The sequence below is a fragment of the Bubalus kerabau genome, chromosome 9 (assembly GCF_029407905.1).
Source record: "Bubalus kerabau isolate K-KA32 ecotype Philippines breed swamp buffalo chromosome 9, PCC_UOA_SB_1v2, whole genome shotgun sequence".
In the NCBI taxonomy this organism is placed as follows: Eukaryota; Metazoa; Chordata; class Mammalia; order Artiodactyla; family Bovidae; genus Bubalus; species Bubalus kerabau.
The window spans coordinates 75559485-75579038 of record NC_073632.1 but is presented as its reverse complement, the minus strand read 5'-3'; the positions used below and the strand labels follow the sequence as shown (position 1 = coordinate 75579038).

Here is a 19554-nt window from a genome sequence, read left to right as displayed (position 1 = left end):
CCAGTGTCTGTCATTCTGTTATAGTATCTAGAACATATTCAATCCTTAGGAAGAATTAATTAAATGAATCAGTGAATGAAATGCCACCGTTCCATGGAATTTTCCCCTAATAACCCTTAACAAGATTAAATTAATCCATTTATGTGTACTTCTGTTACATTCTTTTATTTCATGCTGTATTATATACTTACTTGCGCTTGTCTCCACACTTAAATGCTTATGTACACACACACACACACACACGAGACTACAAACTCCTTGAAGACAGACTAGGCCTCATTTTTATCTGTCACCTGCCAACACTTAGCTTGGGCTTTGTATGTGGGGAACATTCGTGTGTGCCTGTTGACTGAGATTACTTTCGCATGATCCACTTAAAAGTTCTTATTAATGTATTCACAGAACAAACATAAAATTGCAAAATATTAAATTGATATGAGATAAATGGACTCACTAATCTAATATCTAACTACATTTGGCAAGAAATTTTGTATTTGTACATTCCACATCACTGGGAAGAAATCCTGAAAAAGTGTTTAGTAGGCTATTTGTAACCTGAGTGCCATTGATCAGCATCATGTGCTGAGAATTCCATTTGATTTCCCTGTGGAAATTCTAATAAGCCAGCAGCAGGTTAGGTGGAAATGGTATTGCAACTGTTGGAATCCGTGAACTCGGTCCTCCTGAGATCCTCGAATATAGCCGTTCCTAAGTCATTTTGGTATTATGGCCTGAGGGATTTCTTCTTTAAAAAACGGACTAGATAATCTGCAAGAACCTTCTAGCTCCAATATTTTTTGTCATTTAAAGTTCTTTGAGAATCAAACTGGACCCCTAAATTCCAGGCCAGTTTTCCAGTTCATGCATTTTTCTGGCCACAAGATGGCGAACTTTATGCTGTTTTCTTCATTCTCTACAAGGGAAAAGAACCTTAACCCTCTTGCAGTTTTGAAAATTTAAAACTCCCAATATCTTAAAAAATCTGATAAACATAACATGGATTTGCATTCTGACTTTAAAAAGTGTCTTAAGTGCTTTGGATTTTCTTGATAAAGATTTCCTCTTTTGTGGGGCAATACAGATTTAGACTGTATTTCTATTAATGCACAAATACAAATATCCCATGATAAAATCAAAGAGACAGCAAGTATTTTCATTTGCTTATCTTTTTCCTTATGTAGTCAGAGACAGGGATTTGGGAATCCAGAATCTATGGAAGCTAGTGGATAGAGTTCGCAAAATACACTGTCATTCTGGTATTTCTAAACATTGGCCTTGATACTTCCCAAGTCTAAAGTATCCCAGTCTTTTCTTGTGGTACTGGGTTCTCAGATTTTATCTGAGGCAGAAGTAGCAAGTCAAAAATACATCGATTTCATGCACCAAATTTGGCTTTAGGAAGAACAAGATTTGCATTTCAGAAATTTGAAGTAATTTCCCTTAATTATATATAATCTGTCTGCTTCAAGAAGAAGCATGATTTTGCCAACTTACCCTGGTCAGAAGTTCATTCATTTCTGTCACCAGCGTGCTCAGATTGCCTTCTGCCAACTGAATGAGCCTCTCTGGGGCCCGCTGAGGTGAGAGCAAATTCTGAAAGAGATTTCATTCCATATGATTTTGAGTAAATGGTCTTGCAGTGATCATAGGTTGAACATTTAACAGAACACATTTTTCCTTTATATACAAAGAACTTAGCCTTCTCACCTTCAAAGAAGAGAGGAACTATTTCAACTGGGTACTTACACACAAAGCACTGTGCAGAATAACCTGGCAAATAACACAAACTGCTGCAGTTTAAGACATTACTACGTGCCAGGTCTTTTTGTTTTGCGTTGTTTCATTTAGTTCTTACAACAGCTCTATGAGATAAAAATGTTACTTCATTTTGTAGGCAGAAAACTGTGGCTTGAAGAGACCTAAAAGCATATACAAGATCGCATAGCCAGTAAGAAGCAGAGTCAAGATGAACCGTGTCTGAATTAGTCACCGAGATACAGTTTACAGGCTTATCACTTCTTTCTTTGCGGACAGGAGCCCTGACAGAGGACCTGGCTGGGCGCTAACTAACTGACGGAGTCAGTGTTGTAGGAGCTGGCCTGGTGCTCACAGCTGGTACATTTTCCCCTCCTACTGAACATTATCAATCTCACAACACTAACAGTAGATGGGATCACTCTGTGACAGTGATGAATGAAACAAAAATGAGACCACTCCATAATCTTGTCTAAACGCAGATAAAATCATGGTCTCTGTGCAGATCACAAAAATACCCTGAATCCCATTTTCCGGCTAATATGAGTGACCACTGCTTCCTCACTAACTGTAGCTTTAACTTCTCTTTTTCTTCCTTCCTTCTAGATAAGATTCATTAGAATACTTAATTACAGAATTATTTCCACTTCCTATGAGCACCCAATCCAACACAAACCTCTGTTTCCTTGAAACTGCTCCCCAATTCCTTAGCATAATCCCCAATACTCTGAGTGATTCTTAATGCCCTGTTACTGAGACACACCCAAACCCCACATGCTGTGCAGTGTCCTTTGTGGCATCAAGTTAGTGAATCCTGCTTTGTTCTATCACATGTGTGTGCCAGGTCATCTGTGACTGGAACCCAGGGAGCACTGACACAGTTAAAGGAACCAAACAAAGGGTATACCTAACTTGCTTAATGATTTATAACATTAAAATGGGATTCCAGATATTAAACAATGGAAGAGGAACACAGACAGAATCAAGAAAGACTGGAATTTAAGGAAAATCAAATCATTCTAACCAACACCCAGTCATAAGAAAACAGGTAATTGAACCCCCTGGCTTGGTTGAGGTCCACAGATTGAAATGTCTTTCAGAGGGCCCTTCAGAAATTCATTCATTGCATAAGTTATTACTTAAAATTTTTTTATGTCCCACTGAAGCATTTGCTTCTCTAGCTCAATTTTCTGTCTTTGTGTTCTTTCCATATATAATAACTGGTCAGCAGTTTCTTTATTAGAACTCTTTGCATTCCTGAATGCTAGGCCTCTAAAGTAAACTCAGATTCCTCTGCCTGGCTTTCAAGGTTGTCCTTCATACCACCCAGGCCCACTAAAGCCTCCAGTCTTATCTTTCACTAGCAGACCTGACTTCTAATGTCTCCAAGACAGATCTTGCTCATTCACACTTCTGCCTCTGTGCACATGGCTCTCATAGATTCAGTGGCAAGAGTATGTATGGATGGGCTGGGGGTCAGAGAGATCTCGCCAATGGTGGACTGAGCTGTTTCCCCTCTGAGCTGTGTGAAGGGGGTGTCATTGTCTCAGGCCCTACAGTTACATTGACTCTTTTCAAATCTCAGCTCTGTACCTAGCAACCATGTGACCTTTTCTTGCACTTGAAACTTCTCTATGACTCAGTGTCCCTGCTCGACTATGTGAGAAAGATGTAGATAATATATTACTCCTTTTCTACTTCTTGGATTTTTGGCAGTCTATGTGTGATAATTCATGTAAGACTTTAGTCAATTGCCTAGCACAGATATCCTCATCAATACATGCTACCTATTCTTGTTATCATTATGATCAGTTTCTTCTTCTAGTAAATAGGGATAATAATACTTACTTTAAAAGCTGTGGTCTGAATTAAAGAATGTATTTCCTAGAAGAGTGTCTGCTAGTGCCTAATGAATAAATCTTAGACTTTTTCCTCCAGTTTTACCAATAATTCTCTGCCTGTTGAAATTGTTTCTATCTTTCAAGTTCTAAAACCAATTACACTTTCATTAATGATATACTTTCCTTGCTTACTCTGGATCTTATCCATTTCTCCGATCTTGAACACTACTGTATGTCAAATGCCTATAAAGCTCATGGTAATAGTTTGCTAATTGTTTAATTATCTTTTTAAACCATATAGACCCTAACCTTCCTAAAGGTAGTGACTGCATGCATTAGGGGTTGTGAAACCCTCAGAGAACCAAGTACAATACTGGGCATTCCAGACTTTCTCAATAAATATTTGGTAACTGACTAATAGTGTATAAGTTGTCACCTTTCATCTTTTTTTTTTAAATCAGATGAAACAACCTCAATTTCCTTAACATTTCTGCCTTATCTTATTAACTACTGAAAGCTGTAACAATGTCTTAGAATGGGGTTTCCTCTGCAACAAAAATAGTTCCTGTTGAAGTACTTTCAAATGTCTCCTCATTCTCCAGTACAAAATGTTCACCTTGTGTTTTCATTTTGATAGTAAACTTAAATGTTAATGCAAGCATTTCTGGAACCTCGGCTGGGAACCTGAGAGATTCACACAACCACCAGATCTCAGCGCCTACATTTGCATGCCTGTTTGATCACAGGGCAGACTGAGCATATAAATCATGCAAACTTGTCAAATGATGCCAAATGTCATTTCAGGTCCTCTCACAAGGAATTCTCTAGTTCAAATTATGGAAAGGTAGAACTGAATTACCACATGTCACATGCTGATGAAAGAACCTGCGTGGAAGTAGTCAGTAACATACTCTTGTTGTAAGTAGCAATTTGCATTCAGCAAAAATCATGTTACTTTATATTAATGTTTTTAATTTGAATTTTATTGGTTTTTAAGACTTTTGAAAGAATTAATTTGTTTTGATTTTATAGAGCTATTAAGTATAAGGAGTTCATATCTGATTTTATGTTTGCACATACTTAACGAATGTAATAAAATTGATTTAGGCCAAACACTGGGGGTACATGAGCCTCTTTTCCCTTAAGAGCAATCAGTAAATTGTAGTTCTCAAGTTTGAAAAACATTGGTTTAGAAAGCCTCTGAATTTCCCTAACAGCAGCCTGCCTTAATTTGGGACAATGGGAAGTGCATTTACCAATTAGGGCAATTCCCCCCTGGGGAAACTTCTGTCATCTTTTATCCCAACTTTTGCTGTTACCACTCCAACCTACCTTGAGTTCCTGAGTCATATTTTCAAGACCATACAGAACTTTATATGGAGCGGGCAGAGGGCCAGTGAGGTTGATGCTTGTGGCCATCTGCTCCAGGCGAGCCAAGTCACCGAGAAGAAGGCCGGTGCATTCATCTCCACAAACTGTGAGAGGGAAATGGCAAAGAATAATGACTTCTGCTAAGCATCCCAGACAGATGTGCAAAGATTTCAGCTATGAAATATTTTATGGGCTAAGTATCCTTCTGAGAAAGATGATGTTTCTCATCTCAAATAATTAACACTTTTAAAAGATGAAAACAACAACAAAAGAGCAGACATGCGTGTCACCCAGAATCTGAGATGTGGATGATGATATAAACTGAGGAACCAGAGAAGAGGAGCCAATGGATTTTGAGAGGAAATGAGTGCATTGCCTAAGTATTAAAGAAGATGTAAGACCTGGAATACAGCATTTATAAATACCCCAGAAATGCCACCTGATCAGTGTACAGAAAATCCATAATTGGGAATAAAATATGCTTTGGAATCTAAAAATGTATAGATTGGTCCCTTAGATAGAGCTGTGGAGAATCTGTAGCAATTGGGTCTCCACATGCTTCATGTGTTAAATATGCAAAAACTGTATGACTCTTTAGCTTAACTTCTATTGATAAGGAGTTTTTTTTAACAAGTCAAAAGAACTCTTCTCTTTAAAATTTGTGGTTTTATTTCCCCTCCTGATGAAATCTATTTATTTACTTATTTATTCACTTACTTACTTACATATTTGCCAACTACTCCTCTTTAGTCACCCAGTGTGTTATCACTCACGATTAGATGCAGTCCCACAGATTTCTACTTTGATGATTAACCTAACCCTGTCCTGTGGATAAATAACTGCCGAAAGTCAGGAAAACGTTATTCTTGAAGTAGCAAAGAGTGCTAGTGTTCTACCTATATATTTTGTCAATGATTAGAAAGAGGGACTATTCAAAGTTGGTAGGGGTGGAAGAGGTCTGGATGGTAGTAGAGAGAAAAAAAAAGGTTTCTTCACCACTATCATACTAACTCATAAATAGTACAATTTCTAAAATTAAAATATGTTGATTCTTTTGGAGACTATAAAATGTACCTATTCAGTTTGGATTTTTAGTTCAATTTTTTTTTCACTCTTTGCCCATCGGAGAAGTGAGGTGTAGCTTCTCCATGCCAAGAAGCATGTGCTACCATATTTATGATATGTATCCATGTATTGAGAGAGTCATTTCTTAGGTAGGTTGATAAGAAGTCCAGGGTCCCTGAGGAGAAAGGGGTCTGGGGATCTTGAGGAGGAGAAAATGACAAATGTTTTTTTCTTTAAGCCCAGAGCTGATGATTATATAACAAAACAACTCATCTTGCTCAAGGACGTTTTTCCTTAAACTTTGTACCAGTGATTATATAACAACAATGTAGCCTGCTTGAGGACATGTTTTTCCTTCTTGAGAACCTTCTGACTAATCCTGTCATCTTAAAATGTATATTGTTGGAGTGGGTCTGGTAAGACCCTTACAATCCTGAGACATTCTTTTGATTTACTGTAATAACCAATTGAAAAAGTATATAGCTCTCTTGCTAAGACTAGCAAGTGGGGCACTCTCCATACCCCTTCTGATGTCTATGTCAGAAGCTTTCTCTGTCCCTTTTTATACTTTAATAAAACTCTGTCTATAAAAAAGATCTTGAGTGATCAAGCCTGGTCCCTGATCCTGAAGCTAGATCTTCTTTGGAGATCACGAATCTGACATTGTTCACCATAAGTGATCAGCATATAGATACAATTTCTAGCTTACATTCTGCATATGGAGGTATCAAAACTACACACATGTTAAAAGAGAGGAAAATACATACCATGAAAAATACTGAGATCTGGAGCTGTTTTGCCTCATGCCCCAAACTGGCAAGGATTCAATTAGTTCTCTAAACTAAACTCCCTTGAGCTGCCCAATGGAGATAAAACCATTAACTGATGCTTGTAAACAAAGAAGTAGTACAGAGAGTGATTTTTTGATAGGATGGCAGTTAGACATGAGTCACAATATCCCTTCACAGGGACTATACTGCCCTAGCAGGGCTATAATGTATCAGCTCTTTGCAGGTGACACCGGTAAATGGGGAGCGTCACCTGCAGGGGTGCTCTAAGCTCCTGGTGCCTGGCAAGCTGAGTGAACACAGAGGCTTTGGAAGCAAGAAGTGAGGTCTGACAAACTAGAGCTGGATCTCTTTCTCTTCAACCCAGAAAGAGAGAGGATTTGCTTTAAATGGAAACTAAGTAAAAGGAAGAGAAGGCTGTGGCCTCAAACTCTCAGCTCAATGGTAAGTGCTTGAGAAGTTTCAACAGGCCTGTTAATGTGAAACAATCATGGAACACACAGCCCAGAACACAGTTAGGTACCAAATTGACTCTGTCTGAACACCAAGACCCAGTTTAGTCCTCAAACTTGAATGGGTTTCAGAGGCATCTGAAGGGCTTTCTTAAATTACAGAAGGCTGGGCCATACCCCTAGCATTTCTGATTTGAGAGGTGACTGAATGGTCTGGTTTCTGATTCTCTGACTAAGCATGTGCTTTTCTAACAAGCTTCCAGGTGAATATTAATTCTCTGGTCCTGGGCACCACACGTTGGATAACTACTGTATCACATCACCTGGGAGCTTATTAGGATCTTGGGCCCTATCCCAGATCCAGTGAATCAGAATCTACATTTCAGAAAGATTCCCATGTGATCTCTGCATGTTAATGTTTGAGATGCATTGCTGTGGGTCAGTGGCTCTCGATCTTGCTGCATATTCGAATCGTGGCCATTTACAAAAATATAGATGTCTAGCGTTTCCCCTAGCCACCTCCAGAGACTCTGATTTGATGGGTTTGTGGTAAGGCCCAGGCATCAGTACATTTAAAAGATACCAGATGATTCTATCATATAGCAGAGTTTAGAATCACTGGGCCAGATGACAAACTACAGATTCTCTATCCTAAAGGGAGATAGGGTTTAGAAGAAAGAGGTCATTTTACTTGCTGTCTCCTCTGTCGAGAACACTTCTTTCTTCATCTTCACCTATGTGACTCCTGGAGAATCAGGGCCAGGGCTCAAGTGTTACTTCCTTGGAGGAGTCAGCCCTGATGACTCTGAAATTACTGTCCTCATACATCACTATTGTATTCCCTTTGTCTTATTATCTTAACACTCATGCATGTATAAGCTATCTTTTCATTTTAGGCATTTTTATATTGTTTCTCTATCACCAGAGAAGGGACCTTAATCAGCTTTGGTCACAGTGCCTAAGAAAGTGTCTTGCACATAGTAAGCAATCAACAAATATTTGTTTACTACTATCTTTGTGAAAGGAGGGAAAAAATATTTTGGAGAAGATCACAGAGTTATCACCATTTTAAAAGTCCCATTCAACCTCTAGTGAACATGTATTTTGGGCAGATGTTCTCAGGATAGAAGCAAGCAGTGTGCTCTTTTTCACTTTCAAGATCTTGAAAGATACTTGATAATATGACATTTCACTATGCTTTTTAGGGTAGGGTGTTCTTCAGAATACATTGCTAGTTCTTTCTCTAACTTATTTAGAATTTATAACCTACCCATTGCTAAGAGGAATTGAGTCAGCTCATTGATAATGGTATGGCTTGAGGCTCCTCACTGATGGTTCCAGAAACTTCCAGGGAAAAGTTTTCTCAGTAATTTCAGTTTTTACTTCATACAAGCATAAATCAGGGGCTGGAATGCAGAACTAGATCTGATTTACTGTAAAACACTGCAGACTAAATTGGTGAGCTAGAATGCCAAGAGGCATGATGAATACGGATTTTTCTCTCATTTATTCTACCCCCTGTCCATCTGTTTTGGTTCCTCATCTTCCGTTGTTGAAATGAAAATGTATTTAATTGCTCTTTCAAGGACTCATAATTCCATTTTATGTCTCTGTGTCCAAAGGTCTATTATTACACTATGTCTTATGCTCTCTGTATTTGCTTTTGGGGGAACAAAGTACAAGCACATTTCCATAAGTGAAGGCTAAGTTTTATAGTATGCTTCAAGTAATATACTAACACATATCCAAATGGGTCAGAAAGACTTATGAATACGACAGCTATGGGGTTTTTCCAAAGCTTCTGTACAAGTCTAGTTCATGCAGTTATAAGACAAACGCATGGGGAAACGTGCCCTTTACATAATGGTTTGCTAATTTTATCCTTTCACAAAATATTTAACTTACACCACAAGCTACTTTCATTTGTCCTCAAAAAGTCTGAAATGTCTGGCAACAAACACTGGAAATGGGATGCAAATTAAAACCACATTTAATTCAGTACGATAGGGAAGATCTGAAGTGTATATAGAGACAAGGAATATTCACATTACATAAACATTGTTCTTTGATAAGGGTCCAGTAACTACTCATAACACCTATCATATAATCAAGATCCCCAGGGAACCTCTCCAAACCATTCTCCTGTTAAGCAATAGAGATAAGTTATAAAATGAGACTCTGCCTGAAATGCATGGGAGCAAAAAGCAAATATTTTAAGACTATGATTATATTTTACATGACTAAATGTTTCTGAGGCTTTGCCTATGAAAGTGTCAGGATAAATTTGTGTCTAATATTAACAAATGCAGTACTAAATTCAGATTGTTATAGCTGGGCACATGTAAGGGGCAAATCATGCAGCTGAAATTACAGATCGTTCCGTTAGCAATTAGTACAAAATACTGCATTTCTACTAGAGTCCCCCATGCATAATAAGCACTGGCTTACTGTCACAAAAAATTCACCCACCACATCCAAACCAAATAATCTGAAGCTGAAATGAGAGCACTGCATATTTTTAAAAAGGCCAAACCTATTAACCAATTTTAGGTAAAGATACACAAACTGTCCACTCTAAGCAAATAGGGATAAAATGAGTAAATACACATTTCTAACAAAAGAAAAAAGCTGTGTGTTAATGTGTGTTTTAATTTAGTTCTTCTACATTAAGGCCATTGCTTGTCTGTTATATATGGATTAAAAATTTTTTTTAATTTATTTATTTGGCTGTGCTGGGTCTCAGTTGCAGCACATGGGATCTTTCAGTTGCAGCATGTAGCTTTGTGCACGTGGGAGCTAGTTTCCTGACCAGGGACTGAACTCAGGCCCCCTGACTTGGGAGCAAGGAGTCTTAGACACTGGACCACCAGGAAAGTTTCTGGTTATGGATTTTATGTTTCTCTCTTTCCTCTTCAAGAAGAAAGTTTTATATTAGCATTTATTTGAGACTTTAAATGAATTCAGTTATTCTATATTATTTACAGATAAATATCTTCTAAAATAAGAATGTGGCTTCAAGGCCTTTTCTTTTGCCTGTTAGTTCTCTGAATAGAGGGAAAGATTTTCTGTAGATTTTGGATGAGGCTGATAATTTATTCATGTGACAAGTTGTGAGGTATATAAATATTAAATAAAATTATGTACATAAATATATATTTAAAATAAGTTCAATATGGTTCTTGGGCTTCCCTGATAGTTCAGTTGGCAAAGAATCCACCTGCAATGCAGGAGACCCCAGTTCAATTCCTGGGTTGGTAAGATCTGCTGGAGAAGGGATAGGCTGCCCACTCCAGTATTCTTGGGCTTCCTTTGTGGCTCAGCTGGTAAAGAATCCACCTGCAATGCAGAAGACCTGGGTTCGATCCCTGGGTTGGGAAGATCCCCTGGAGAAGGGAATAGCTACCCACTCCAGTATTCTGGCTTGGAGAATTCCATGGTCTGTATAGTTCATGGGGTCACAAAGAGTCAGACATGACTGAGTGACTTTCACTTTCAATATGGTTCAAGTATGGTGTTATCTCTTCAAAAACACAAAGGGAAGCTTTGAAACTACTACACGTAATACTGGGACAATAGCTTTTATCTACACAACATTCATTATATGGCAGACAATATGTTGTGTTTTGACTTTATTATCTCATCCAACGTTCACAGAAATTCTATGGAGTACTCTTAATGCCCTAATTTTAAAGATGAGGAAAATAGCTACAGTCACAGTGTTTACAAATCCATAAATAATGTATTTGAAGGACTTAAAGAGAAGAGAAAATATAAGGTGATTATAAAAGGGGTTTTCTGTGACTTGAAGAGCCTAGAATTAATTATTAAAAACCCCAGAATTTAGCATATCTCATCAGAAATGGAGGAGCTGCACAAAACATCATGCTTTTGAAAAAAATAGTCAAATGATAACCACGATGATAAGAATGGCTAGAATTTACTGAACATCTATTATGCTTAGACTTGTCACCTAATGCACAAGGATTTTATGGATAGTGAAATGAGACATAGAAAAGTTAACAAATCAAATGTTACACAACTTTAATGTGGCCAGCCAGAATTCAAAGCCTCTATAAACACTTCATAATAGCATGCTTCCTTGCGTTAGGAGATGGTGTTTTTCAGAGATACCATAAAATAGGAGAAGGTGACTAGACTATCTCATTTATAAGACTTCTAACTTTAATGTAGTGTGATCAATTTTTCTTCAAGGTTAATCAACTTCCTGGATCTTGCAGAGTGAAAATTGTAATCAAATAGCATTTACTCACAAAGCCTGACTGAAAATTAAATAGTGATCCACCTCTTCTGTATGACAGATCAACAACACAACTCCTCAATCTATTAATGGAATGGCTTTTGCAACATGATACACAAACTACTGAGACTTGACAGCCAGTAAGAAAATCATCTGGAATCAGTGATAGTTGCTGTTCTACATTTTTAGCCTGAACGTAGGTCAAGGACACTGGCAACAAGAAACTCAAAACATGTTTCTCAAACAAAATAGGTGCAATAAAGGTGAAAGGAAGGTGAACAGCAATTACTTTTATAGCTACTCTGATGCCTGGATTTGAATAACATGCCCTGGTTTAATTACAGAAAACTATAGTAGACATGTATGTGTGTGATCAGTCATGTTCCACTCTTTGCAACCCCATGGCCTGTAGCCCACCAGGCTCCTCTGTCCATGGCATTTCGCAGACAAGAATAATAGAGTGGGTTGCCATTTCCTACTCTAGGGGACCTTCCCAACCCAGGGATCAAACCCATGTCTCTTGTTTTTCCTGCATTGGCAGGCAGATTCTTTGCCACTGTGCCATACTGGTCTTTGAATAGGAATTAGGACTTGGGGATTAAATAGAGACAGATGGAGGATGGTATTTAAAAGGCTAGGATGGAGGGTGATCACAAGTCTAACAAACAAAACCTCATTCATTAAATAGCAAATGAAGGTCAACTGATGGTTTTTCATCATCTTTCATTATAGAAAGTCTCATTTTCTTTACAGTGATCAACCACTTCCACTATTTTGTCCCTGCTCTCATATATATGGAACATATATACTAACTGGTATTACTAATCATCTTTGAGTATAAGAGTACTGCAGTGCTCTAGTGATAATATATGAAGGCCTCTGCATTACTGTGATAGATTCTTGCTAACAGCTGGCTATTAAAAGTAATAGTCCAAATAAAATAACTAAAACAAAGACCTACTATATAGCACAGGGAATTATACTCAACAATAACCTGTAAGGGAAAAGATAAAAAAGATTCATATTTTATATGTATTTTATACATATATATATAAACTGAATCATGGGCTTCCATGGTGGCTCAGTAGTAAAGAATCTGCCTGCAAAGCAGGAGATATAGGTTTAATCCCTGGGTTGGGAAGATCCCCTGGAGAAGGAAATGGCAACCCACTCTAGTATTCTTGCCTGGGAAATCCCATGGACAGAGGAGCCTGGTGGACTGCAGTCTGTGGGGTCTCAAAAGAGCTGGATATGGCTTAGTGTCTAAACAACAACAATAAACTGAAGCACTGTGCTGTACACCTGAAACTGACTTGCCATTGTAAACCAACAACATTTCAATAAAATAAAGACAATAATCTATATAAAGACATCACTTTGCCAACAAAGGTCTGTCTAGTCAAAGCTATTGTTTTTCCAGTAGTCATGTATGGATGTGAGAGCTGGACCATAAAGAAGACTGAGTGCCAAAGAATTGATTCTTTCAAACTGTGATGTTGGAGAAGACCCCTGAGAGTCCCTTGGACTGCAAGGAGATACAACCAGTCAGTCCTAAAGGAGATCAACCCTGAATATTCTTTGGAAGTACTGATGCTGAAGCTGAAGTTCCAATACTTTGGCCACCTGATGCGAAGAGCCGATTCATTGGAAAAGACCCTGATGTCGGTCCAGATTGAAGGCAGGAGGAGAGGGGGAAGACAGATGACCAGACGGTTGGATGGCATCACCAACTCAACAGACAGGAGTTGAGCAAGCTCTGAGAGTTGGTGAAGGACAGGGAAGTCTGGTGTGCTGCTGTCCATGGGGTCGCAAATAGTCTGACACAACTGAATCACTGAGCAACAACAACGAGACTAAGGTAGGAAAAGACTTCAAACCTTGGGTTTTACCAAGTGTCTGGAAAGTGCGTATTTTACAGAGTTAGTGTGTTATAATATTTAGCTAGGCTTACCTTATGAGGTAAAAACAGTTCATGATTGCTTTTGCAATGTTAGCTTTGCTTAACTTTCACTTTCAATATGGTTCAAGTATGGTGTATCTCTTCAAAAAACAAAGGGAAGCTTTGAAACTACTACATGTAATAATGGGACAATAGCTTTTATCTACACAACATCCATTATATGGCAGACAATATGTTGTGTCTTGACTTCATTATCTCATCCAATGTTCACAGAAATTCTATGAAGTGAGTACTCTTAATGCCCTAATTTTAAAGATGAGAAAAATAGCTACAGTCACAGTGCTTTGCTTAAGCATCATCTTAAATTTTATATTTTAGATAATTTGTAACTATAAATAAGTGCTGATATACTCCTAATATTTCATACATATTGAATATAAATAGAAAGCATCAATTTGATATTTATAAAATATTTCAGGCACTCTTTATGGAATGACATCTTGCCAATAGCTACTAATTTTAATTTCTGTTCTTTAAGAGAGTAATGTATTTTACTATACCACTCATAATCTATTTTCAACATCACATGAGTTGCTCAGTGTTAACTACTAGTCTAGACTCTTGTGACCCCATGGACTGTAGTCCACCAGGCTTCTCTGTCCATGGAATTCCCTAGGCAAGAATGCTGGAGTGGGTTGCCATTCCCTTCTCCAGGGGATCTTCCCATCCCAGGGACCGAACCTGGTCTCCTGCATTACAGATTCTTTACCACCTCAGCCACCAGGGGAGCCCCAAATAGGACATAAACAGATCCAAATTTTGTGTTTTCCAATATAAAACTTTACTATTAAATAAACAATGGTTTTCTTGCTCAGTCTCAAGTTTCAGAAAGGCAGGTGGTTGGTCTCATTTTATAAAATGACATATAAATTACAAATGAGGCTGAAAAAAGAGGTTGGATTTGTATTAACCTAACTCACTAAGGTGGAGAAGGCAATGGCACCCCACTCCAATACTCTTGCCTGGAAAATCCCAAGGACAGAGGAGCCTGGTAGGCTGCAGTCCATGGGGTCACTAGGAGTCATACACAACTGAGCGACTTCACTTTGACTTTTCACTTTCACACATTGGAGAAGGAAATGGCAACCCACTCCAGTGTTCTTGCCTGGAGAATCCCAGGTACAGGGGAGCCTGGTGAGCTGCCGTCTATGGGGTTGCACAGAGTCGGACATGACTGAAGTGATGCAGCAGCAGCAGCAGCAACTCACTAAGGAGAGGCTCTCATTTGGGAACTCCAATAAGGTCTATTCAGGACTCATCAGCGTCTAAAAGGAAGAACACACTACAGAGCTGTCTCCAATTAGTCTCATTAGGAAAAAAATACAAAGGCCTTAAAGAAATCTGAGTGCCAGTTAATGTGTCTTTTCACCTGCATGGAGGGACTGCAAGGACTTCACTTGGCAATCTCTGATGAATAAGAATCTACCATAACTACCACAATGTTTTAAATCTTAGAGAGTCTCAATGGTTAGCAGAGGAAAAAAAATGTATGTACCTACTGCTGCTGCTGCTGCTGCTGCAGCTACTGCTGTGTCGCTTCGATCGTGTCCGACTCTGTGCAACCCCATAGACGGCAGCCCACCAGGCTCTGCCATCCCTGGGAATCTCCAGGCAAGAACACTGGAGTGGGTTGCCATTTCCTTCTCCAATGCATGAAAGTGAAAAGTGAAAATGAAGTCGCTCAGTCGTGTCCGACTCTTAGCGACCCCGTGGACTGCAGCCCACCAGGCTCCTCCTCCATTCATGGGATTTTCCAGGCAAGAGTACTGGAGTAGGGTGCCATTGCCTTCTCCGATGTACCTATTGACTTTACATATATTAAATTTTTTTTCATTTTATTTTTTTAGCCCATCTTATCTTTATTCATTCTTGAGGGAACATGGGCTTTAAGCCCAGAAGAAGTAAATGAATAATGAATTGAATTAATTAATGTTGACTATATTGGGAAAACCATGTTTGCTCTTTGTGTCTCAGATTAACAATCAGCGGAGAGGTTAAGAAAGTAATATTTGCAAGACAGACCTACGTTCAAACCACAACTCTGTTGAATAGTCAGGGTGAACCTTGGAGAAGTGACTTAAATCATCTAAATTCAGGTTTTAAAAAATCACACTGATGTTAAAAAATAACATGTGGGGATGTTGCAAAAATTAAGTGCTTACTGTCATTTCTGACAAATGGTAGTCTTTCAATATGGGTGAATTGCTAAAGAATTGAACCATGTTGGGTGAAAGGGGCTTTAGGGGATGCCTGAGATTGAAGACAGACACAATGGTTAGGTATGCCTGAGTATTAGTTGGCTTGTGGGGTTGATAATGTTGGTAGATTGAATCTGGATAATTATGATAAATTCTGGTATCTCCTAATAAGGGCACAGATTATTTGTGTAAATTCTTCATGATAGTAATGGAATGTCCCTATATAAAACAGCTGTGTCCTACAAGAAATTCACTACTATATTTTGGATCCAATAAAACCCTACCTTTCTTGTAGTTGTTTAGTTGGTAAGTCATGTCTGACTCTTTTGTGACCCCATGGACTGTAGCCTGCCAGGCTCCTCTGTTGGATTTCCCAGGTAGGAATACTGGAGTGGATTGCCATTTCCTTCTCCAGGGACTCTTTCTGACCCAGGAATCGAACCTATGACTTCTACATTGGCAGGTGGATTCTTTACCACTGAGTTATCAGAAAATTCTGAAACCCTAGCTTGCTCACTGGCAATTATCTGTGCCAGCTACAAATTTTTTTTTTTTTGAAAAGTAGGTAGTCAAGGAAAGCTCTTTCATGATTTCTGCATTTTCTCTGTCTTCTTTACAGCATAATTTAAAATTATTCGCTAAATAAATTAAGAGCATAAACTATACAGGGAATATATAAATTATTTCCAACAATATGCAGTTCACCTGAGATACTACAATGATCATGTGTAGGTCATGCCTAGGTAATTTATTTGTTAAATAAATTAAGAGCATAAGCAATAGTTAGAACCAGACATGGAACAACAGACTGATTCCAAATTGGGAAAGGAGTACATCAAGTCTGTATGTTGTCACCCTGCTTAAATTTAACTTACATGCAGAGTACATCTGGTGAAATGCCAGGCTGGATGAAGCACAAGCTGGAATCAAGATTGCTGGGAGAAATGTCAATAACGTCAGATATGCATATGACACCACACTTATGGCAGAATGCAAAGAAGAACTAAAGAGCCTCTCGAAAGTGAAAGAGGACAGTGAAAAAGTTGGTTTAAAACTCAACATCAAAAAACTAAGATTATGACATATAATCTTGCCATCACTTCATGGCAAATAGATGGGGAAACAATGGAAATAGTGACAGACTTTCTTTTCTTGGGCTCCAAAATCACTGCAGATGGTGACTGTAGCCATGAAATGAGAAGATGCTTACTCCTTGGAAGCAAAGCTGTGACAAACCTAGACAGTGTATTCAAAAGCAGAGACATTATTATGCTGACAAAGGTCCGTCTAGTCAAAGCTATGGTTTTTCCAGTAGTCATGTATGGATGTGAGAGTTGGATCATAAAGAAAGCTGAGCACCAAAGAATTGATGCTTCTCAAATATGGTGTTGGAGAAGACTCCTGAGAGTCCCTTGGACTGCAAGGAGATCCAACCAGTCAATCCTAAGGGAAATCAGTCATGAATATTCATTGGAAGGACTGATGCTGAAGCTGAAACTCCAATACTTTGGCCACCTGATGTGAAGATCTGACTCACTGGAAAGATTCTGATGCTGGGGAAGACTGAAGGTGGGAGGAAAAGGGGATGACACAGGATGAGATGGCTTGATGGCCTCACTGACTCAATGGACATGAGTTTCAGGAAGCTCTTGGAGTTGGTGAAGGACAGGGAATCCTGGCATGCTGCAGTCCATGGGGACACAGAGTCAGACATGACTGAGCGACTGAACTCACTGACTGACTGAAGAGCATAAACTCTACAGAGAGTACATAAATTCTTTCTACCCATATGTGGCTCACCTGAGATACTGCAATGATCATTTCCTGGTGCATTTTTTAAAAAAATATACACATCCAGGATGTGGGCCAAATTAAACTGTATTTTCTAAAGAATCAGCCAAAGAGAGAAAAACTAACTGTACAATACATGCTACTAATGATTTGAGTTTTAACTTATTTCTATCAAATGTGACAAACATCTTATTTTTATAGTCAGCACAGATTAACAGCACTATTTTATCTCTTTTCTTCATTGAAGTAACATGGTCTCCAGGCTCTGAAGAAGGTTTTATTTGTATCAGAGGACACTTTTCTTACTACATAAATATTCTCTTGCCAGAATCAAGCTACTTCATCCACTCTTACTCATGAGCATTATAAAATTCTACTATAGTCATATGTGACAAAACAGGACCAGCAGATCAATGTACTAGGTGAATCCATTCTTTGGTTTCTTGCTCTAATATAGCTTAAGGATTTAGAAAGAAGGAAAGGAAGAAGTAAAACTATCACTATTCGCAGATGACATGATGCTTTATATAGAAAATCCTAAAGACACTGGCAAAAAACTATTTGAACTCATTAATGAATTCAGTCAAGTGGCAGGATACAAAATTAATATCCAGAAATCTGTTGTGTTTCTGTACCCTAACTACAAACTATGAGAAGAGAAATTAAGAAAACAATCCCATTTACAAATGCATCAAAAAGAATAAATCTAAAGAGATAAAAGGCTTCTACTTGTAAAAATATATGACATTGATTAAAAAAAATTGAAGACAGCACAAAAAATGGAAAGATATACTGTGCTTATGGATTGGAAAGATAAATATTGCTTAAATGACCATACTAGGCAAGGCAATCTACAGATTCAGTGCAATCCCTATCAAAATACAATGACATTTTCCACAGAATTAGAACAAATAATTATAAAATTTGTATGGAAAAACAAAAGACTCTAAAGGGCCAATACAATTTTGTGAAAGACCAGAGCTGGAGGGATCATGCTCCCTGACTTTAGACTATACTACAGAGCTACATTTATCAAAAGAATATGGTACTGGTACAAAAACATACATAGAAATCAATACAACAAGATAGAAAGCAAACAAACCATGAACTCATAGAAAAAGAGATCAGATTTTTCTGATCTCACCCCTAGAAAATTAATTAATTTAAAATTCAAGGTCTGTTAGATTAACATTTAGGTTATGAATATGTATTATTTAGTTGAATATCTCCATGTTAATACTTAACTTTAATAACAATATTAAAACCAGTTGTATTATACTGGAAGTCCATGCAATTATCATTAAAATATGCCATTTTACTTAAGAAGAGTGAATATGTATATACCAATAACTGAATATGATAATGTTAATGTGTATTACATATTACACTTTATCTCCTCTCATCAAACTTGACATTTATTTTTATTTTAAATGCAATATGAAATACACAGAAAAGAAGAAGTTTAAAAATTATATTCCTAAATATACCCAGTCTTTACCTTTTGGCAGATCTAAAAAGCCAGGCTTAGTTTTGAGGTAACTCATAAAATTAGAGCACAAACAAAAATTCTAATGAAAATGTTATTAAGCTTCAGACACACACAAGATGTTAAAACCAGAAATACAAGCATATGTAAATACACTAAAATATGTAAATATTGAAATAAAAAGCACTTAAATAATTTCTACTTATATTTGTTAGAAAGAATTAAGACCAATATTATAAATTTCCTCAAGGAAAAGAATATACCATAGTATAATGGTCCTCCCTATATTTATGAATAACCTTTTTAGATTATATAAGATCTAAGAATTATATTTAATACTGATAGTCAATGTACACTCAGGATGGCATTATTGAATCCAGAAGCAGTTATTAAAACAAAGGGAAACATGCGAGTAGAAACCCTTGAGTTCATTGTCACTGCTTCCAGGTTCTGTAGTGCAAGGGAAAGTTAAGAAGAAGGATGCCCATGGATTTATGTAAACTCAGAAAAGCCAGTTGCACTTCAAGGGTTACAGTGCCTGTCCATTTGATTACAAATTCAAAAGGATTCTAAAAAAAATTTAACAAAC

The 19554-nt window shown here is 37.8% G+C and overlaps 1 protein-coding gene across 6 annotated transcripts in view; it reads right to left on the bottom strand.

The window, feature by feature from the left end:
* LAMA2 (laminin subunit alpha 2) overlaps window positions 1-19554 on the bottom strand; it is a 710513-nt gene that overhangs the window by 164128 nt on the left and 526831 nt on the right. For all 6 annotated transcript variants that reach the window (XM_055535601.1, XM_055535597.1, XM_055535598.1 and 3 more), the window contains 2 exons: window positions 4929-5071; window positions 1495-1593 (listed from right to left, as the gene is read on the bottom strand). In XM_055535601.1, the coding sequence (XP_055391576.1) occupies window positions 1495-1593; window positions 4929-5071 (242 nt within the window). The remainder of the gene's footprint in view (window positions 1-1494; window positions 1594-4928; window positions 5072-19554) is intronic.